A 23,762-nucleotide genomic window follows, 5' to 3' on the forward strand; every position below is an offset into this window, starting at 1 on the left:
CGGTGCATGCAAAACCTTACCTGCTCAGGGACCTGGGGCAGAAGCAGTAATTTGAAAGGAACCTGGATTAGTCTCACCTGCTGATCTTGGAGAACCTCCTGAAGAGGCAGGAGGCAACGAGAGCTCACTCTGGGGACATAGACAAGGGGGCAGCCATTCTGGGAGCTCATTCTACCAAGCAGACCCTGGTGCTGACAAATGCTATTTTGGACTTGGAAGCAATCTAAGTGTCCATTGATGGAGGAATGGATAAAGAAGATATAGTACATATATATAATGGAATACTTCTCCACCATAAAAAAGAATGAAATTTACCATTAGCAACAAAGTGGATAATACCTCAAGGGTATTATGCTTAGTGAAATATGTCAGAAAAAGACAAATACTCTATGTTTTCACTTATATGTGGAATCTAAAAAATAAAACATATTACCAAATATAACAAAACAAAAAGACTCATATGTATAGAAACCAAGCTAGTGGTTACCAGTGGGGAGAGGGAAGGGGGCAAAGTAAAATGGGGATTAAGAGCTACAAACTGCTGTGAATAAAATAAATGAGCTACGTCACAGGAATGTAGCCAATATTTTCTAATAACTATAAATGCAGTATAATCTATAAATATTTTGTATTTCTATGTTGTATATCTGAAACTAATATAATACTGTAAATCAGCTGTATCTTAATAAAACACTAATTAATTAAAATAAAATTAAGATATCTCTCAAACAAAAATCTCTTCTAAAAAATTTTAAATGGTATGAATACAAGAGTGACATTATGAATCAAAGTATTTCCTGAAAGCTAGTCTTAAAGTAAATAGAGTTTATAATTGTTCATACTGCTATTAAAAGTAAAGAAAAGAACTTTAAAATCCAAAATTTACATTTATTTCAGGTCACTCAGGCGGAACTTAATAAGAAAGCTTCCTCCTAATGTCTTCAAAAGGTACCATGGTCTTCAGACTCTGTAAGAAAAAATTTTAATTCTTAGTATTAAATTGACTAATGTTTTTTGGCATATCTGTTTCTTCGCACTTCTGCAGAGACCAACACTACACCTCTGCTTAAGTCTAACCCCTCTTTGGGGAAGTATTTAACTGTTAGCTGGAGACTACCAAGTAACATTGTTTTTCTGACTGCTTCTAGAAGCCACCCTAGCAAACTCTCAGATATCTATCCCTAAAGAAACCAAAGTATGTGTACTGTGAATTCTCTTACTCTGAATTCTCAATGTGTATTGAGAATTCTCTCAATTCTCTTGCCCCTCCCCCAAGTAAAGACACTCAAGAGGCTTTGCTCTCTGTACCTCAACGTCAATCATAGAGAAAGATGTTAGTACCCTTTACCAGGCCTGCCCTCATGCTTAGATAGGGAAATTTTTCTTCCGTATGTTTGCAAGTCCAATCTCTACACAAGATAGCAAGTTCTTGTGGTTTGAAACCTCCAAGCATGTTGTTTTGTAGAATTAATTCCATGTTCACATCTACCTCATTGAGTTTTATCTGACATGTTGGCTTCCCATCAGTCTAAGATTACCAACGTACTCTCAAAATCTGTAATGGCCCCGGTGATGGTCGCCTGTTATTTAGGTCAGTTTTGTGGCTGAATTATATTGTCACAGGCTTAAACTGCTAGGTTTAAGTATTCTGTGTCTGCATTACACTATGGAGAAAACATGTCAGAGTTCCTGGTTTCATTTTCATATTGTCACAGGCTTAAACTGCTAGGTTTAAGTATTCTGTGTCTGCATTACACTATGGAGAAAACATGTCAGAGTTCCTGGTTTCATTTGCATTGGTTTTGGGTTTGTGTTTACACTATAGAACCCTGGTACATAGATATCATCTATCTGTACTTTTTCTTTAAGATAATAGAAATAGAACAGAATCAGAAGAAAAATTATGCATTTTGTTTGATGAAATATTCTCAAAGCTCAGATTATCTGAAGAAAAAGTTTTCACATCTGAAAACTGAATTCCAATAAAAGACTTTTCAGAAGTATATTCTAGATATTAATCAATCAAGAGAGAAGAGGTTTTCAAGTTTAAGCCTGATACACAAATTTCAAGAGGACACTTTCTTCCTGTTTCCTGATCTCTGGAGTAGGAAGAATTTTCCCGATCTGTAGCACCACCTTGTGTTCACATGGTTTAAAAGGAGTCAGGCTGCTACTGCTGCTGAGTCGCTTCAGTCGTGTCCGACTCTGTGCGACCCCATAGACAGCAGCCCACCAGGCCCCGCGGTCCCTGGGATTCTCCAGGCAAGAACACTGGAGTGGGTTGCCATTTCCTCCTCCAATGCATGAAAGTGAAAAGTGAAAGTGAAGTCGCTCAGTCGTGTCCTACTCTTAGCGACCCCATGGACTGCAGCCTACCAGGCTCGTCCGTCCATGGGATTTTCCAGGCAAGAGTACTGGAGTGGGGTGCCATTGACTTCAACTCTAATTTCAGTATGTTGGCATTGTTATACAATGAACTTTAATTCTTGAACAACCAATTTGTTCCAAGTAATAGATCAAAATAGCCTAATTACCAAAAAAGTTGTAATTGGTGGCTAGAGATATCCTTTGATTCCACCTCCAGGCAATATATGGCTTCCCAGGCAGCACTAATGGTAATGAACCCAGTCTGTCAATGCAAGAGACGTGAGAGACATAGGTGCAATCCCTGGGTCGGGAAGATCCCCTGTACGAGAACATGGCAACCCACTCCAGTATTCTTGCCTGGAGAATCCTGTGGACAGAGGAGCCTGGTGGGCTACAGTCCATTGGGTTGCAAGGAGTCAGACTCAACTGAAGCGACTTAGCACGCACTCACACCAGGACAATGGTGACTCGCATCAGAAGAAGGAAAGAAGTCAGGCTTAAAATCCTTACTTCCTCCTTGCTACAACCTGGGGCCAGTGCTTATGAATGTGTGGAGCTTAACTGGGTACATGGAATGCAAGGGCTTGTGCTCCAGGTTCTATTTCCTCTGACCTCCTGTTAATTCCAGGCCCCACCTTCAGCATGACCTCAGTGAACTCTGCAGCCAGCATCCTTGCTTGGCCTTCCAAGCTCATTTATAGTCTTCTAGACCTGACTTTTTGTATTTCTGTTTTTCTCTTCTGTGGTATGTATATTTGATACATTTTCTCAAACACTTTTTGGAGCAAAACTTGGGTGTCAAATAAATACAATCCAAGTTGACTTGCTTGGCCAATCTGTGATGAACATGGCATATGGTTTGGGGTCTTAGTAATGTCATAGCCTTGTAGTGCTACCAGGGCTGTGCTGAATAGTATCAAGTTTATAGAATTACATCAGGAAATATCAGAATGTTAAAAAGGCTTCTAGGCCTCTTTGATTAGTTTAAGTACCTTGCTAGGCCCTAAAATTGAAGTTTTGCTCACTGAAAATTCAAATGTTAAATTTTAGGCATCATAAGTCTAAATTTATAACTAGAAGCTCTAAATAAAAACCAGCCCAGTAATTTATGAACTTAATCAAGAAAGAAAATTACATATATCCAGCTTCACTATTTTGTCCTGTTTATCTTTTTTAATTTTAAAGAATTCTTGACATTTCCTCTTTTTTATTTTTTTCAAAAAAAAATTATTGAAGTATAGTACAATGTTGTGTTAGTTTCAGATGTACAGCAAAATGATTCAATTATACATATATATAAACATAGGTATTCTTTTTTTTACATTCTCTTCCATTATAGGTAATTACAAGATGTTGTGGTAAAATACACAGGACATAAAATGTACCATCTTCACCATTTTTAAGTGTACATTCAGAGGCATTAAACATGCCCGCATTTTTGCACCACCATCACCACCATCCATCTACAAAATTCTTTTCATTCTTGCAAAACTGAAACTCCTTTTCCTCATGTTTTCCCTTTAATAATCATTTTCACAGGTGCCTGCAAAACAATAAGATTAGATCCGTATCTGTCTATGCTTTCCGAGGACTGTACAGTCTTACTAAACTGTAAGTACCAGGGCCAATTAGTCTTCCCATTCCGTGGTGGCCTGTGGACCCGACCCATCCCACTGCATATTGCCCTGCCACCCATGATGGCGTTCAGGGCATGTGCAGACAGCAGGCATCTCCACACTGGGGCCAAAGGCGTGGGACCTTGAGTCACACATGCTGCACCAACTCACTGGGTGTGTGAACTTGAGGACTGATTTTCCTTTCTAAGCATCAACTCCCTCTACCGTAAAAGTGAAAACTACAACAGTACCTACCTCAGGGTTGTTGAGAGGAATGAATGAAAAAAATCAGAAGAATTAGGCACACAATATGCATTAGCCATAGTGATGAGAATGAGGACTGAATGACCTTTATCAACCTGAGAAAACCTACTCATGGCTAAAATTTATGAAGGAGAAAACCCAAAGTTGTGCTTTTCTCACTAATTCTCCTTGTACAAATATATAAAGCATGATAAGTTTGAAAGAACAAAGTTTAAAAAAAATATTATGGTAAAATACATATAGCACAGTTGCCATTTGAGTCATTTCTAAGGATATAGTTCAGTGGTATTCAGTACATTCACACTATTCAACTATCCATCTCCAGAACTTTTCATCCTCCCAACTAAGACTCCACATCCATTAAACTCTAACTCCCCAAGCCTCTCTTCCAGCCTCTTGCAAATACCATTGAACATTCTGTCCCTACGAATCTGACTACTCTAGGGACCTCACAGAAGTAGAAACAGGTAATATTTTCCCTTTTGTGTCAGGCTTATTTCATAACATCTTAGTCTTAGCATTATGCCTTCAAGATTCATCCATGTAATATATATCACAATTTCATTCCTGAATGTAACTATAGTAAGACTGAATAATATTCCACTCTGTGTATCACATTTTTTATTTATTGACTTAGATAGACAGACACTGAGGTCATTTCCACCTTTCAGCCATTGTAAATAATGTTGCTATGAACATTGATGTACAAATATTTCTTTGAGCCCTTGATTCCATTCTCTTGGGTGAATGCCCAGAACTGGAATTGCTGGATTATATGGCAATTCTACATTTGATTTTCTGAGGATTCACCTTACTGTTTTCCACAGCATCTGCACCATTTTACATTCTCATCAGCAATGCACAGGTTCCAATTCTTCTACATCCTCATCAACTCTTGCTATTTTCTGGGATTTTGTTGTTGTTTTGTGCTGTGTAGTTTTTAATGACAGCCATCCTTATGGCTGTGAAATGGTATCTCATTGTAGTTAAGAGCAAAGTTTTTTAAAATAGTCATTCTCAGAGTTCCATTTCATTGCATTCTACCAAGCAGCTGACTCCCAGGAGTTATTGAAGGGATTTATGACCCAAAATCACATAAATAAAAGTTTTTTGTATTTCTATTCCTGGCCCCTTGCTTTCTATTCTATCCCATTTTTTAATCCTTAGCTCAAGAAACTTTGGTCAGATTGCTCACTGGTGGTATCAGAGTTTGGGTTTGAGTCAAGAAGGCCACCCAATCACTTAGTAACAAAGTGGAAGAAAGTCACTGGAGTTCCAAAGTCTTAACAGTAACCCCTGTAGCCGTGTCCTCGTCCCTTCTGTCCCCTGCTCTTTCATGTCATAGCAAATTACCCGAAGTCAGGATTGGACTCATCCTTATCATATTTCTGACTACCTTTCTTTACAATCTCTCACAAATCTATTCAAAACTTTTAAACATATCTGCTTGGTATAATGTTCAATGAATATACAGGGGGCTCTTGAAAGATAGTAGAAACTGGAGAGTAAATGCAGAAGTGTCTTCCATCCGCTCCTTGGCTTTTTCCTGCCACTAGAATATTGTCTGCATGTAAAAATGTCACACGGTCCTGGGTTTTCATGGATCACCATCAGATTCTGCTTGTCACTCATCCATAGATATTCATTATCCCTCAGAGTGTGCAAGTTCTTCAGCTAGACATTCTAGAGGGCGGTACAGAGAAAGAGAAGTCAGACCTGCTGCCTTCCAGCACATTACACTCTCGTATTTCAGGGAGAACCATGTGCTTCCTCTGGGGAGAGGCACCCCCTTGCTTTCCAGAAGCTTACAGTCTATGTTGGGGAAACAATGCCCACATATATATCATAGTTAGAGATATGGTGAGGGATTTACTTTCTTAGGACTAAACCTGCTCAAACCACAGCTGCTATGATGGTTGTCTGAAAGCGGTTATCATTTCAGGTCCAGAGCAGTGAATGAAGACTGAAAACTGAAGAGGACTGGGTGAAACAGACAGCACAGGGCTTTGGGGGTGGGGATGGATCAAATACCTTTACTTGGGGGACTTCCAGTGACTCTTAAGGGAGCCTCTGAGATGCTTTCCATCTTCCCGAGCCTAACTGGGGCTCCAGGCTTGCAAGGGAAGGGAAGAAGTGGCTAGAGTGTGGGGGTCTTATCCCATGCTACCCCCAAGCAAAAGTCAGACCTGCGGGGTGGAGAAAGAAAAGGAAATTCTTGGCAGGAGAGATTTCATAGGATATCAGCTCCCTGATCTGTCAGAGTGGAGGAAAGAAGAGAAATCAGTGTGGTCCACATATGAGTAGAAGTGGAATTGGGTTTTCCTGGTGGCTCAGACGATGAATCTGCCTACAGTGAAGGAGACCCAGGAAGTCTGGGTTGGTAAGAGACCCTGGAGAAGGGAATGGCTACCCACTCCAGTATCATTACCTGGAGAACTCCAAGGACAGAGGAGCCTGGAGGGCTACAGTCCATGGGGGTAACAAAGAGTCGGAGACCGCTGAGCGACTAACAACACATCACACGCAACTGCCCAATTTGTCAGAGTGAAGAGAGAAATCAGTGTGGTCCACGCATCAGTAGAAATGGGACTGAATGAACACTTGCATAGGAATCACAGGCAGTGGGGAAAAGAGGAGGCAAGAAATTGATGTGGGAAGTTGAACAGAGACATCGTCATGATAATATGTGCCAAGCGCTTCTGACACGCCTGGCCTCAAATGCTCAACAACCCCGTGAATTAGGTTCTGATGTTATTTCCACTTCAGAACTGGGGAAACTGGAGATTTCAGAAGTCATTTGCTTCAGGTCACACTGTTAAGTGGCAGAGCTAGGAACCAAACTGTCTGACAGCAATTCAGAGCAGAATTGCTGAGCCAGAGAAATTGATACAGAAATAAACATGTAAGACAGTTTCTCTGCCATTTTAAGCCAAAATAGAAGGAGAGGAATTTTGCATACATTTCAGTCCTGGACTCTTGCTACCACTGGCAACCTTAGGTATTTTGAGAGTTTCACCTCCACTTTCCCAAATCAAAAGGACAAAGTTAAATAGAATTAGATTAAACTAATTTTATTAAATTAGATTGATTAGTTAAATGGAATTAGATTTTTGCAACTATTTCCCTTTATTTATCCCATTATTTATTCTGTTGGGTTATGTGTGTCTGTGTGTGTGTCCAAAAGTTTTCTTCAGGGAAAAAGAAACTACACAAAGACTCTAAGGCCTCTATAAAAGAAGAGAGGTGATTTTTTTAAATGTTTTTTATATTGAGGTTAAAGTTACAAAATATAAAACAATTTAATCATATTTAATTGTACAGTTCAGTGGCACTAAATACATTCACATTGTTGTGCATTCTCACCACCATCCATATCCCTAATTTTTCACCTTCCTAAACTGAGACCCTGGCCCCATTAAACACTACCTCCCCATTCCCCTCCCCACCCCTCACCCCTGGCCCTTGGCATCTACCAGTATACTTTCTGACTCTACGAATTGACTATTCTAGCTTGATTCCACTTATACACGAGGTGATTTTGAAAGTTATTAAAAGCTGGTGTTTGCTCTTGGAAGAAAAAGAAAAACGCATAAGCAATCAGTGTAACAGAAGGAAGCGAGCATCTACTCTGCAGAAGAGTGAGAAATCAAGTCTCCTCAGAGTACAGGGGGTCAGACTCCCCATAAGGTGCTCAGTGTCTTTTCTCCAGAGCAGGTCCCTGCCTGCCCCAGGGCGTGTGTCCCCCCTCTCCTGTGTCCCCTTTCAGCCTCTTCACAGTGACCCTTCAACTTGTCACCCTCACACCTCTTGCCTTTGCATAAGTCATTTCCTCTCTCTGGGACTCACTCCCACCCATGCTTTGCTTTATGGATGACACACCCTCATCCAAATCTCTTCTCAGTTGAGCCTCTTTCCATTAGGGCTCACTGTCTGCTCTCCCCTCCAAACTCCACAGCCCCAAACAGCATTCAGCATCTTCTCTGCTGGAAAGTCAGAGTAACTGTATGTTCTAGCTCTTTCCCTCCGCTGCTATACTATTTACCTGCTCAGATGTCATCTTCCTCAAAGAAAGGGATTAGAGACCTAGCACAATGGCACCCCACTCCAGTACTCTTGCCTGGGAAATCCCATGGACGGAGGAGCCTGGTAGGCTGCAGTCCATGGGGTCGCGAAGAGTCGGACACGACTGAGCGACTTCACTCTCACTTTTCACTTTCATGCACTGAGAAGGAAATGGCAACCCACTCCAGTGTTCTTGCCTGGAGAATCCCAGGGACGGGGGAGCCTGGTGGGCTGCCGTCTATGGGGTCGCACAGAGTCGGACACAACTGATGTGACTCAGCAGCAGCAGCACACTGTCAAAACAATCTGATGAATAGATGAATAGATAGAGTGACTGACTGACTGGTTGATGGTTGATTGATAATTGAGAAATTAAAAACTGGATATGGAAAGGTAAATGATAAAGAACATTAAGAGTTCCAAAGGCAGGAAAATGGCCTGATGAGAACAGCATATAAGAAACTTTAAGATGAATGACTATTGTTCTTCCTTTCCTCATTGTAAGATATCAAGAAGATAACCAATTTACTGTCATTTCTCTTTTTTCAGGTATCTCAGTCATAACAGAATAACCCTCTTGAAGCCGGGTGTTTTTGAAGATCTCCACAGACTAGAATGGCTGTATGTTTCATTTCTGTGGCATATTATGGTATTTGTCTTTATGTTGAAAAAATATATAAAATGAATCCATTTTTTCTCCTGGCTGGCAGGATAATTGAAGATAATCACCTCAATCGAATTTCCCCACTAACATTTTATGGACTAAATTCTCTTATTCTCCTGTAAGTACTAAAAATTTAAGCAAATATTTCAGTTGAAGGAAAACACATGAATAAAAATGATCACTTTGAGTTTAATAGCGTTTTATTTGGAATTAGAACCCGAAAAAGACCTTTCCAACTAAAAACCATTTCCTAGTCCTATTCTACGAGGCTATTCTGTAGTCGTAACAATTTTATAAGATCTTCTGTCTTCTAGAATGTCAGCCCATCGAAACTGAACGCAGCCTCACAGTCATGTTTCATTCCAATATTCTTAGGCACACCAGTACTACGCTTTACAGTAAGTCCCCTACATGCAAACCTTCAAGCTGTGAACTTTTAAAGATGTGAACATGTGTTCCATCAACATCAGACATGAGTGACATTGCAGCTTGTCTTCCATTTCCTGTTGCTGATGATCCTTCAGCTCTACCATCTCCCACCTTCTTTCCGTCCTCCAGTCAGTAGCTCATCTTCCCTGTTCACTCAGTGCCAGCCTCTGTATGCCAGCTGTAGTACCACACTACTATACTTTTCAAGATATTACACTATAAGATCAAAAATGTTTTCTTTATCTTTTGTGTTTGTTATGTATTATTCATTTGAAAAGTATCATAAACCTATTACAGTACAGTACTATACAGCTGATTGTGTTTGTTGGGCGCCTAGGCTAACTTTGTTGGACTTACGAACAAATTGGACTTAAAGAACATGCTCTTGGAATGGAACTCATTCATATGTAAGGGACTTAGTATATTAATCTTGGTAAAGAAAAATAACGTTCATTTGAAATCACCACCCACAATTGAAGGGTACAGGTGTTTTCTTCAGTCTGCTGGTGTCACTGCTTCTTCCATATGACAAATATCACTTGTCTAATTTTATTACGAACAAGCACTTAAATATAACAAGACTTACCAAAAAATTAGAATAAGAATGTACCTAACTTATTAGATGTTCTCTACTTCATGAGAATAATGATAAACCCATGTTTGACTTCGGTTGAAAAAAGAAACAGAAAAATGCGACTCCTTTCTGATTCTCTTTTTCAGAGTACTGATGAATAATGTCCTTACCTGCTTGCCTGACAAATCTCTTTGTCAGCACATGCCCAGACTGCACTGGCTGTAAGTTGCTGTATTTTTCTTTTTTAATTTTTATTGAAATATAGTTGATTTAAAATGTTCTGTTAGTTTCAGGAGTACAGCAAAGTAATTTAGTTATATATATGTATGTGTATAATGGAAAAGAATTATAGGTTATTACAAGATATTGAGTATAGTTCCCTGTGCTATACAGTAGGTCCTAGTTGGTTATCTATTTTATATATAGTACTGTGCATCTGTTAATGCCAAGCAACTAATTTATCCCTTCCTTCCCCCCTTTCTTCTGTGGTGACCATTAGTTTGTTTTCTATGTCTGTAAGTCTATTTCTGTTTTGTAAATAAGTTCATTTATATCATACTTTAGACTCCACACATAAGCAATATCATATGATATTTGTATTTCTGTCTGATTTACTTCACTTAGTATGATAATCTCCAGGTCCATCCAAGTTGCTGCAAATGGCATTATTCTTTCTTTTTGTGGCTGAGTAACCACATATTCTTTATCCATTACTCTGTTGATGGACATTTATGTTGCTTCCATGTCTTGGCTATTGTAAATAGCGCTGCTGTGAATATTGGGGTGCATGTACCTTTTCAAATTAGAGTTTCTGCAGATATATGCCCAGGAATGGTGTTGCTCTATTATATGGTAGCTCTATTTTTAATTTGTTAAGGAAACTCCATGCTGCTCTCCATAGTGGCTGTACCAATTTACATTCCTACCAACAGTATAGGAGGGTTCCCTGTATCTCTTCTTACAGAAGACAACTAACTTTTCTATTTTTGCCTAGTTCATTTTGGATATCGGGTTTTTCTCAAATGGTACTTGTCAATATTGTGTCACAATTCCTCGAAAATTTTAGCATGATTTTATTAAACATTCCTATTATCTGAACTAACTCCTCTAAGCTTAGTTCACTTTGGTAGCTCAGTCACATCCAACTCTATGTGACCCCATGGACTGCAGCAAGCCAGGCTTCCTGTCCATCACCATCTCCTAGAGCTTGCTCAAACTCATGTCCATCAAGTCAGAGTGCCATCCAACCATTTTGTTCTCTGTGATCCCTTTCTCCTCACACCTTCAATCTTTCCCAGCATTTGGGTCTTTTCTAATCAGTCAGTTCTTTGCATTAGGTGCCCAAATGATTGGAGTTTCAGCTTCAGCATTAGTCCTTCCAATGAATATTTAGGACTGATTTCCTGTAGGATTGACTGATTTCATCTCCTTACTGTCCAAGGGACTCTCAAGAGTCTTCTCCAAAATCACAGTTCAAAAGCATCAATTCTTCCCAGTCAGCTTTCTTCATGGTCTGACTCTCACATCTATACATGACTACTGGAAAAACCATAGCTTTGACTAGATGGACCGTTGTTGGTAAAGTAATGTCTCTGCTTTTTAATATGCTGTCTGGGTTGGTCATGGCTTTTCTTCCAAGGAGCAAGTGTCTTTTAATTGCTTGGCTGCAGTCACCATCTGCAGTGATTTTGGAGCCCAAGAAAATAAAGTCTGTTACTGTTTCCATTGTTTCCCCATCTATTTGCCATGAAGGGATGGGAATGGATGCCATGATCTTCATTTTCTGAATGTTGAGTCTTAAGCCAGCTTTTTCACTCTCCTCTTTCACCTTCATCAAGACGCTCTTTAGTTCCTCTTCACTTTCTGCCATAAGGGTGGTGTCATCTGCATATCTGAGATTATTGATATTTCTCCCAGAAATCCTGATTCCAGCTTGTGCTTCATCCAGTCCAGCATTTCATATGATGTACTCTGCATATAAGTTAAATAAGCAAGTATTCAATATACAGCCTTGACATATCCCTTTCTCAATTTGGAAACAGCCTGTTGTTCCATGTCTGGTTCTAACTGTTGCTTCTTGACCTACATACAGATTTCTCAGGAGACAGGTCAGGTGGTCTGGTATTCCCATCTCTTTACGAATTTTCCCTAGCCTTTGTTCTGCTTCATTTTCTACCTCAAGGCCAAGCTTGCCTGTTACTCTAGGTATCTCTTGACTTCCTACTTTTGCATTCGAGTCCCCTGTGAGGAAAAGGACATCTTTTTTTGGTGTTAGTTCTAGAAGGTCTTGTAGGTCTCCACAGAACCATTCAGCTTCATTGGCATTAGTGGTTGGGACATAGACTTGGATTACTGTGATACTGGATGGAAACTCTTACTAAAATAAAATATCTCCAAAAAAACAAAATACTTTGGAGGCAGGAAGAAGACAGAAGGGATGTTGTGACATTGTATAACATCACCTCTTTTCTTTGTCAATCTATTCACCCATTCATTTGGTATAGACAGACTAAGTGACTTTAGTTCCATCTCTAAATTCTGTGTAACAAGAATATGATATTTAGAATTTATTTTTGAAGCCTCATCACAGAATATGTTCCATGGAATTTTTCACACCGTAGCTTTGTTGGTGGTACTTAGCATCAGCCCACCTATGCAAAATTCAATTATCCAGTAAATGTGGCTAAGAGACAGGTAAAAAAATGAAGAAGTGAATCCAAAATATCTCTTCAAAATTTGATCCATAAATAGCATGCACTGTGTCATATGAAAATTCCCTCTGTCTTTTGTTTTATAGGAGATTCCCAAAAGTTTGGTTGTTGGAGTTTTAAGCTCACAGCAGACTAGAAGTGCCAGCTTGAAAGTAGGAGGGGAAGTTAGTAAGGTTGGTTTTAGTGAGAAGTAACAACTATCAACCTAATAACAAAGCAGCAGCAAGAAATGCTGTAAAAAGCAGATCCTGTCATTCAAAACACACTAGTTTGGAACCATCTAGGAAAAGGGAAACATCTCCTAAATCGTTACTTACTAAGTCCAGAGGGCATCTGGGTATGACAGTATAGTGCCCTCACTAATGACAAAGGAAAGGGCAAATTAAATGCAATATCATTTGTGGTGATTAAATTTGGGTTCAAAAGAATTCATTAACTGTTATAACATACTCAGTAATCCTAACTTAATAATTAAGTAAAATTGAGCAATATTTACATGAATAAATTAGCAATTAAAAGTCCATGCATTGGTTGAAAACAGAAGCAAATGTGGGACACTCATACAATAATAAAACTTTGCTTTGATTTTAAAAAGGTAGGAAAATTTACATTTCAGATAAAAATAAAACAATTAGGATTTATCACTAAGGAGGTAGACTTTTAAAATTTCTTTATAAAGTTATAATCTTTATAAAAATTATAATCTTTAAATTTTAACTATCCAAACAACTCACTCCACATGCATTCCTGATAGTGAATACTATCCCAATTTTAATGCTAGTAATAATTTTTGCTTTATAAGTATTCATTTTAAAATTAATTATAATGACTTTACCTTGCATATGAACTTTCATTTAGCAAAGTATAAACTAGAAAATCTGTTGGATGTGCTAGCAAACATAGAAAAATATAAATAAAATAAAAAGAGACATGACAGCCTAGGAGAATATACCTGTAAGATATACGACAGACAGCAGACTAAAACCTTTAATATGTGCGTGCATACTCAGTAGCTCAGTCATGTCCAACTCTTTGCAACTTCATGGACTGTAGCTCACAAGGCTCCTCTGTCCATGAGATTTCCTAGGCAAGACAACTGGAGTGGGTTACCATCACCTACTCCAGGGGATCTTCCTGACCCAGGGATAGAACCTGCGTCTCCTGCATCCCCTGCATTGGCAAGTGGTTTCTTTACCCATGTGTCACCCGGGGTTGGCCAAACCCAATAGCTCTTTCAAAGCAATTTTAAAAAACCTATAAACACCACAATAAAATATGTGAAATTCAAAAAGGAAGAAAAATAAGTAGTAAATAAGCATACGAACAGCTGGGGCAGTAGCCAAAGTTGAAATGATGATCCCGAGAGTAAAGTAAACTTTCATTTTTGGATGAGACTAAGCAAATTTATATAGAGAGAAAAGAAGCTAAAATAAAGAATTTGAAAATATAAAAACCAGTGAGGATGCATTATGGAGCAAGGTCCTGGAAGCCATGGAAAGGACAGGCAATTAAGATGTGATGTACAAACACAGGTACAGTAAAGATGAATACACCCGCCCTGCTTCCATCAACATGGTGCAATTTCAAGATCATAATATGAAGTATAAATAAAATATACATATATTATATATACTTGTTATATATTATAAATATATATATAAAGAAAATAGTGTATATTACAATTCCACTCCAACAATGCTGTACTGAAGGTATAGAAAGCCCCAAGACAATATTGCTCCCTCTCTACCAATGAGAAAGAACTTTACAATCTACACAATCATAATTTTCTCAAGCCCATCAGAGAGCTACAGTCATAAGGCAAGCAAGTACACTGAATTCTAAGGCATGACCAGGAGAGATAGGACACCTACAGTATTTTGCCTTTAGCAGAAGCACAAGGTGAAGAGTTGATGGTCATAAAGCAGGTACAAAGAAAACTGCTAAAACTGTAATAAACCTGTAAAGGTTAAGTGTGGGATAGTGTAACCCTCTGGAATAGCTGTGAACCCCAGATTCAGGGGAGTCAGCTACTCCTAACAGGCTCTTTTCCTCTGGTCTCCACCAACTCACAGCAAGGCTAGGGGTGATTAAAGAAACTAGACAGTCTTCTTTGGTGGCCCACAGGCACAAACCCCTCCTTCTTCCTGAGACACTTCCTTCTTAGGAAGCAAAAGCTTTATGATACCAGTGTGTGTGTGTGTGCTCAGTCATGTCCAATTCTGCAACCCCATGGACTATAATCTGCCAGGCTCCTCTCTTCATGGAATTTCCCGGGCAAGAATACTAGACTGAGTTGCCATTTCTTCCTCCAGGGGATCTTCCAAAACCAGGGATCAAACCCATAGTTCTTGCAGCTTCTGCATTGGCAGGCAAGTTCTTCACCACTGAGCCACTTGGGAACCCAAAAGGGTGGTAGAAGCCAAAGCTCTCTACTCCAGCAACATGGACAGATAAGCCTCTCCAGCCCAGGATCCTGTACTGTTACAAAGTGGGCTGGGGCTTCTGGGTCATGATTAACAGCAATGCTGAGAAAGTCCAGTCCTCAAAAAGAGCAAGAAGAATAATCCTTGTCACATTATAAAGCAATCAACAGAACCAGACCTAGAGATAACTCAGATGTTACAGCTACCAAACAAGGAAATTAAAATACTTATGATTGGGACCTCCCCAGCAGTACAGTGGTTGGAACTTCCCCTTTCAATAGAGGGGTACAGATTTGATTCCTGGTTGGGGAGTTTAGATCCAACATGCCTCATTGCACACACACACACACACACACACAAAACATAAAGCAGAAGCAGTGTTGTGATAAATTCCACAAAGACTTTAAAAATGGTCCATGTCAAAAAATCTTTCTTAAAAAACTTACCATTAATCAGTTAACTGATTTATTGGAAAAAGTAGGCAACATACATGCACATGTGTAAAATGTCTGCAAAAAAGATGGAAGCTTTAAAGAGAATCAAGGAATTACTTCAACAGGCTTAGCAGCAGGATGAACACAGCTGAGCAAAGAATCAATCACCTTGAAGATAGATCAATAGAAAGCTTTCATTTGAATCAAAAAGAAAAAAAAAAACATGAAATACAGAGCCAAGAATCCAAAAGTTGCAGGATAATATAAAATTGGCTAAAACTGAATTAAAGGGTCACAGTAAAAGAAGAGAGGAAAAACAAGATGTCATCAAACAAAACTTGGGTCTTCTCTCCAGACATATCAGTTCAGTTCAGTTCAGTCGCTCAGTCGTGTCAGACTCTGCGACCCTATGAATCACAGCACGCCAGGCCTCCCTGTCCATCACCAACTCCCGGAGTTTACTCAAACTCACATCCATTGAATCAGTGATGCCATCCAGCCATCTCATCCTCTGTCGTCCCCTTCTCCTCCTGCCCCCAATCCCTCCCAGCATCAGAGTCTTTTCCAATGAGTCAACTCTTCTCATGAGGTGGCCAAAGTATTGGAGTTTCAGCTTTATCATCAGTCCTTCCAAAGAAATCCCAGGGCTGATCTCCTTCAGAATGGACTGGTTGGATCTCCTTGCAGTCCAAGGGACTCTCAAGAGTCTTCTCCAACACCACAGTTCAAAAGCATCAATTCTTCGGAGCTCAGCCTTCTTCACAGTCCAACTCTCACATCCATACATGACCACAGGAAAAACCATAGCCTTGACTAGACGGACCTTTGTTGGCTAAGTAATGTCTCTGCTTTTGAATATGCTATCTAGGTTGGTCATAACTTTCCTTCCAAGGAGTAAGTGTCTTTTAATTTCATGGCTGCAGTCACCATCTGCAGTGATTTGGGAGCCCCACAACACAAAGTCTGACACTGTTTCCACTGTTTCCCCGTCTATGTCCCATGAAGTGATGGGACCAGATGCCATGATCTTCGTTTTCTGAATGTTGAGTTTTAAGCCAATTTTTTCACTCTCCCCTTTCACTTTAATCAAGAGGCTTTTTAGTTCCTCTTCACTTTCTGCCATAAGGGTGGTGTCATCTGCAAATCTGAGGTTATTGATATTTCTCCCAGCAATCTTGATTCCAGCTTGTGCTTCTTCCAACCCTGCGTGTCTCATGATGTACTCTGCATATAAGTTAAATAAACAGGGTGACAATATACAGCCTTGACGTACTCCTTTTCCTATTTGGAACAGTCTGTTGTTCCATGTCCAGTTCTAACTGTTGCTTCCTGACCTGCATACAGGTTTCTCAAGAGGCAGGTCAGGTGTTCTGGTATTCCCATCTCTTTCAGAATTTTCCACAGTTTACTGTGATCCACACAGTCAAAGGCTTTGGCATAGTCAATAAAGCAGAAATAGATGTTTTTCTGGAACTCTATTGCTTTTTCGATGCTCAAGGTCAATTTACTAACACCGGAGGTGGTCAAGGAAAGGACAGCATTTATCACAAGTATCAAGCAGTTCAAGCTCAAAAGACCCAAACTCCCTGATGTCTTTCAAGGAAGGGTTTTTAAAGGCAAGGTGAGGGATAATATTGCAGGGTGCATGGTCAACTGAGGTTCAGTTCTCTGATTGGTTGATGGTGAGGTAGCAAGGTGGTGAGGTAGCAAGAATCTCAATCATCAACCTTCTGGTTCCTGTCAGTCTAGCATCTACATGCCTGTGGTCAGCAGTTAACTTCCTCCACCTGGTTGGGGTGACACCTCCACCTGGTGGGGGTGCAAAACAACTCAAGGACATGGCTCATGGTGTTATCTACAGCCCTTGAGGAGGAAATTAACATCCTTGACTTTGTTTTATGGCTAACAGTCTTGCTTGACTGTTTTCCTTTGTTTCTGCATTTTCTCATTTTCTCATTTCTCATTTCTGCATTTTGTTCCTTGGAATTCGAGAAAGAGGATAAAACTCTTCTAGAAACAAGAGGCAAGTCAGGAGACACAGGGTCCTGCTCAATTTTAAAGAAATATCTAAAGAGATAATGACCAAGAATTTTCTAAAATAACATAATGAACCCAAAAAATCTAAGAACCTCAGAGAAAAAAACAAACAGAAGTAAAAGGGAAAAACTTGATAAATGATAATCAAGCTGCTGAAAACCAAAGATAAAGGAAAAGAGCTGTGGCAACCAGAGAAAAAAGATATTATAATACATGCTGCTAAATGAAGATAAGAAATGCAGCAGTGATTTTTTTAAAAGCTGGAGGGGCTGTGTTAACATTGGAGAAAAGGAGCCTTTTGAACAAAGACTATAACCAAGGATAAAGAGAGGTATCACATAATGATAAAGGGCTCAATTCAGGAAGAGGACACAATAACTTAAAAGGGAAGGCAGTTTCAAAATGAATAAAGTGAAACCATAAAACTACTAAGAAAAATAGCTAGGTGTCAAAAGATGTCATTTAAAACTAAGAAATCTACCAGTATGTGGATATTTGATATTCCTAAGACGAACATTAATAAATAGCATATAATTGATCGAAATCCTATGGTGAGAGACAGATGGAAAGAAAGTCAGGAAGACAATATATACTAATTTAATCATTTCTAATAATAGGAAATTGTTAAGTACTAGTGTTACTCTCTAAGAAAAAGAAGATAGAGTATATTGGATAAAGTTATAAAGGTAACCAGTAGAATATACAAAGCTTTTTAAATATTAGAAGAAATTTAAGCCATTTGTTCAAAGGTTTTTTAGCCTATAAAAACAATATAGGGAGGCCGCTGGCAACAGGCTTGAGTCTGGTTTGCATTTCCTCACTGCCTCCTCTGGAGGACAGCGAGGCCAAAGAAAGAGAAGCTTGCTGGGGATGGGAAGGAAGAGGGGGCCTGTTCCTAAGCAGGCAGGTGGAGGCAGCCAGTGGGCCTTCCCCTTTCAACTCTGACAGCCCCTGTGGCCTCTTTGAAAGTTTAATCTCGCCCATCAAGTCCGAGACTTTTTTCAAGGAATTCCGGGAGCAGAAGCCCCTTCTCATCCAGAGAGATGACCTTGAACTTCTTGTTCACGCTCTCAGATCTGAAGAGTACTATGGAGGATTCGAAAATACCTACAGGTGTGTCCATGGGAAGAAGGTTTTAAATCAAGAGGGAAAAGTGCACTTTCTTCAGCTGAGAAAAGATTTTTATCAGAAAAGTGCAACAGTTCCATTTCACTAGCCTCGGAAAATTACGGATGAGCTCTGGAAGTTCTAGGAGAAGCTGGAGTGCTACTTTGGCCCCAATGTGTACATAACCCCCGCGGGAGATCCGGGCCTGCAGCCCCAGTACGATGATGATGTCGAGGTTTACATCCTGCAGCTGGAGGGAAAGAAACACTGGCGCCTGTACTAACTCATGGTACCGCTCTCCGCCCCCGCCACTCGCCCGCCGCCCCACCCGCCGCCCCACCCACCCTTCCGCCGCCTCGCGGGCCGGAATGAAACGTGGGGCGCTAGCACAGGAGTTCACGCTGAAGCCGGCAGATCTGAGCTTTCGCAGAGGGACCATCCAGCAGGCGGACACTCCGGAGGGGCTGGCCAACTCCACGCACGTGACCATCCACACCTCCGGAGCAGTTCGTGGGGAGATTTCCTTTTGGACACCATTTTGGGGCTCGTGTTTGATACCACAAAGGCAGACGTTGAGCTCCGGGCTGGCATCCGCAGGTGGCTGCTCCCGCAGATGGAAACCACAGCTGTTGCAACAAGAAGATAAGGTGGCTTTCTGAGGATGCTTGCAGACCAGCTAGAGGGCATCAAAGAACTGCCTTCAGCAGACATGAGAAAGGATGTTGCCATGAATGGATTCTCTCCTTACTATATGGGAAGTTCGGCAGAGCTTTTCAACACCAGGTGGACAGTTACCAGGGCTGGACAACACAGTGAGACTGCACTTTAGAGACCACATTGTCCTCACCGTAGGACCCGATCAAGATCCATCTGATGAACCTGGAGAAAAGATGGTTTACTCTATCATTCCTGAAAGAATAGGTGAGAGACGCACATGATGGGAAGTGAGGAAACAGTCTCATGGACTTCGCTTTCCTTTATCACATATGGTTGCACTGAAGCAAATTTGGAACAGTTCAGCTAGTTCTGTCAAGGTTAGCTTACTACAGATGAGGAAAAGCAGAAGCAAAACCTAGTATTATCCTTGCACAGAATGTTTAATCCAAGCAGTCTGGTCCTTTCACTGCTTTTTAATATTAATATGTATATATAAAATAGTAGACACTTGATTCTGCCAAGATTTGTGTGCTAAGGAGCTCCTGCTGCTTTGAGCCAAGGACATGATGAATGTAACTTTTCTTACCTGTGTATCTAATAAGATGAGATGTACCTTTTACAGGTGATCAGTTGGCCATATGTACTAATAGGTACAGAAAAGAAAGAATAGCAAATTACTAAATGTCCCAGAAGGTGACAAAAACCATACTTCAACAAGTTTATTTAATCCAGTGTGGTAGAAAACACACAGCTCCAATAACTGTATTATTTAAATTAAATATATATATAAAAAATAATATTTTTAAATAGCAGGCGAAGGTCAGATATATTAGCCTTGTCAATGAACATAAGTGGCCTAAAATTACCTACTAAAAAGAAAAAGTATTTTCAGATTGGCTCACGAAGCAAAACCTAACATTATTTACAAAGTCAATGCAACTGTAACTAAGTGATTAAGAAAGATTAAAAATAAAAGACTGTTCCAAAGTATGCCATGTAAATGCAAACCAAAAAAAAACCGACACTTTTTTTTTCTAAATAGTAGAATTCTGGCCAATTTGGATTAAGCAGTACCAAGAAGGACATATAAATGCTGTAGTGTGGGACTTCGCTGATGGTCCAGTGGTTAAGAATCTCAATTCAGGGGACTCAGGTTTGGTCCCTGATCAGGGAACTAAGATCCCACGTGCTGTGGAACAACTAAGCCTGCACACCTCAGCCAGTCTGTGTACTACAAGGAAATATCTAGTATGATGCAATGAAGATCCCACGTGCCCCAACTAAGATCTACACAGCCAAAGAAATAACTATTTTTAAAATAATTTTTTAAAATGCAATTTCTAATATAAGATATTATATTAGGAGTATATATGCACCGAATAGATGCATCTAACCACCAAAACAAAAGAAAAATAAAATATATAATTGGTAAGAGATAAGAATCAGCCTGTTTCATTCTGTGAAAGATCAAGTAAAACCAAAAAACAATAGGCAGAACTAAATAACACTGTTAATGAGTTAACTCTGATCAGCACATATCAAACTGCCAAGTCCCTTCTCAACAACAGAACTGATTTGTTTGGGATGGCAGTGTACCCAGCTGAAATATTACTTTCCCAGACTTCCCTGCTCCAGACGAAGTCACATGACTAGGCACTAATGAGGAGGAAGAAGTATCAGGTGGAACTTCTGGGAAATTCTCTTATAGAGAAACAGACAGACCCTTCCTTTCTCTTCTTATCCGGAAAAGATGGATATGATGGCTTGAGTTTTAGAATCTTCTTGGACTACGAAGACAAGGGCATATGAACAGTGGATATGAAAGATCTTAGGTTTCTAACAACTTGGTAAAATTACCAGTCTAGCCTTGGACTACATGACCCTAGACTTTCTTTTTTAATCCTTGTGATGTTATACTATCGTAGTTGGTTCTCTGTTCTACATGCATGCCTGCAAGAGTACTTGTTCAGTCACTAAGTTGTATCCAACTCTTTGTAACCTCATGGGCTTCTCTGTCCATAGGATTTTCCAGGCAAGAATACTGGTTGGGAAGTTTTGCCATTTCCTTCTCCAGGGGATCTTCCCAACCCAGGGAATCTAACCTGCGTCTCCTCCATTGGCAGGCAGGTTCTTTACCACTGAGCCACCAGGGAAGCCCTCTGTTCTGTGTAACTGCACTTAATCCTAATAGATATAAACTTGAAAGTGAAAAAAGGCTGAAAAACATTCACCAAAATTGACCATATATTTTAAGACATGTTCAGTTGCTCAGTCGTGTCCAACTCTTTGCGACTCCATGGACTGCAACAGGCTAGGCTCCCCTTTCCTTCACTATCTCCTGGAGTTTGCAAATTCATAAACCAAACTCAGAAAACATAGGATTATCCTAAAACAAGAGGAGGGTCATCACACACTGGGTGTAGGAGACCAGGTGCCCATTCGGGTAAATTACAGTTGCTGGGCGGAAAGACAAAGGCTTTTCCTGCCTTCATTGCCTAGATTTTCTCTGTGAAAGAAAAGCCAGAAGTGTTTAAAAGGCAAGGAAGGAAGTAGAGGTAGAGGAGATTTGCATGTTTACGCCACTAGGGGATGAGAGAGGGAGCTGAGCAGGAAAGATTATTTTTGTTTTCTGTTATTGTACTTCAGGTCCAAAAACCAAATTTTCATTTTCAACTAGTCCTGCTATATATAAAGGAAAAATTACAGTGGTTAGATTCAGAGGCTCATTAAGTTGGAAAAGTGATCCAGGAATTAAGTAAGCAAAACACCCCCTCAAGTCACTTAGAGCTTGGGGCCCTGGCACAAGCAGCAGATTTGTATACCTGATCCCTGAGTATCAAGAACTAATACCTCTAATTTTAGGAAGAAAGCCAAAGCAAATTCACAAATAAAGACTGAAATAAATTCAACGTTGAATGTAACAATTTGATCAAAATTCCCTAGTTTATACCTCTTACTGACTTTTACAAATTAGTAAATTAATATGAATATTAAATGAAATATTTTTGCTACTTTAATAGAAAAAAAAAGTTACAAGTGTAGCTAACAAGAAAAGAACATCAACTCTCCTAAAGATATTTTGTGAGGTTCAAGAGTCACCCCCTTGGTGGTAGATTCATAGTAATAGCAACAAAAACAAGAAAAAGAAATGAACAGTTTTTGTCACTGACAGCCTGTGTAATGGAAGGCCAAAGGGCTTGGCCAAACCTAATGACCCAATATATGTGTTTCATTTCCAACTTAATAAAATAATAGAATTTGTCTTTAAAAGGGTAATCTAGGATCAAAATTTAAGATTTTAATACAATATTCCATATAATACAGAAATCCTGTCTATAGAATTCTTATGGTATGCTACAGTGTATGCCCTTGCTAAATCACTACAGTAATAAAAAGCTTAGTCTCTGTACACCATGGGCTGTGAGCTTAAATTTGAAATGTTTTGTGTCCTTCAACCAGTAAATCTGATTTTGCAATCCAATGCCAAAGAGAAAAACCCTATGCCTGACTTCAAATATATCTCTCTGACTTGCTCTTCTCTGTGATAAATACACGCTTTCATCCCATTAACTTGATTTCTAGAACCCTTACATGCTGGCCTTCTAGACTTTTCAGATAGACTTTGATTTGTCTGCATCCATTTTTACTGTATCCCAGATACAGCCTCGCCAGCAGAATAAAGGCACGTCTATTAATGCTCATGATTTTAGTAGCTGTGTCACACTTCAGCTCATGTATTTTAGTCCCAATTATTCCTGAATGGCTCTACATAGTATGGTGATCAGTCAGCAAAGTGTTGGGGTAAAATAAATAGATTTAAGAGCCAGCATCTATTTCTGAAAGTGTATTCCTGAGCTCAGCTTACTCTGTTCCACAAAATTCCACCATAAGCCTTATGATAGATTAAAGACAATAGAAGAATACCTTCATGATAACTCTGAAGTAGAGATAATAAAACATCAACTATTTGACAAGTTTTGATGTACAGACCAGATTCCTGTTGGTAACCTAGTATCACACAGCAAGGGAGCTCAAATCAGGAGCTCAGATTGGGAGTGGACAGCCAAGGGCAGCTGTGGGTCTCCCTCTGCACTGGCCTATGTGGCCATACACTAAAACAAGAAAGGGCGTTCTCAGTGGTAAAAGGCTATTGAGAATTTTTTCTGGGGAGTGTTTAGGCAGAGGAAGTAGAGGTTAAACTTTATTTTGGCAGTGGCAACTTCTGCAACAATAGTAGGATCTTCTGAACAAATAGAGGCACACCACTTAGAGTAGTCATGGGTACCTCTGGATCTCTGGACAGATGTTTAATATGGATCACCATTTGATATCTGTTTATATAGTTGGTGGGGCTTCCCTGGTGGCTCAGTGGTAAAGAATCCGCTTGCAATGCAGGAGCCTCAGGAGACAAAGGTTC

General features: G+C 39.8%; 1 protein-coding gene and 1 pseudogene across 7 annotated transcripts in view; both read left to right on the top strand.

Moving 5' to 3' along the window:
- RXFP1 (relaxin family peptide receptor 1) overlaps positions 1-23,762 on the top strand; it is a 127,665-nt gene that overhangs the window by 71,958 nt on the left and 31,945 nt on the right. For 4 of the 7 annotated variants that reach the window (XM_027567233.1, XM_027567228.1, XM_027567232.1 and 1 more), the window contains exons 5-9: positions 898-969; positions 3,907-3,978; positions 8,859-8,930; positions 9,020-9,091; positions 10,123-10,197. In XM_027567233.1, the coding sequence (XP_027423034.1) occupies positions 898-969; positions 3,907-3,978; positions 8,859-8,930; positions 9,020-9,091; positions 10,123-10,197 (363 nt within the window). The remainder of the gene's footprint in view (positions 1-897; positions 970-3,906; positions 3,979-8,858; positions 8,931-9,019; positions 9,092-10,122; positions 10,198-23,762) is intronic. The other 3 variants (XM_027567231.1, XM_027567230.1, XM_027567234.1) reach the window with 3 other exon arrangements.
- Positions 17,034-19,764, top strand: LOC113875141 (annotated as a pseudogene).

The sequence above is a fragment of the Bos indicus x Bos taurus genome, chromosome 17 (assembly GCF_003369695.1).
Source record: "Bos indicus x Bos taurus breed Angus x Brahman F1 hybrid chromosome 17, Bos_hybrid_MaternalHap_v2.0, whole genome shotgun sequence".
Taxonomy (NCBI): Eukaryota; Metazoa; Chordata; class Mammalia; order Artiodactyla; family Bovidae; genus Bos; species Bos indicus x Bos taurus.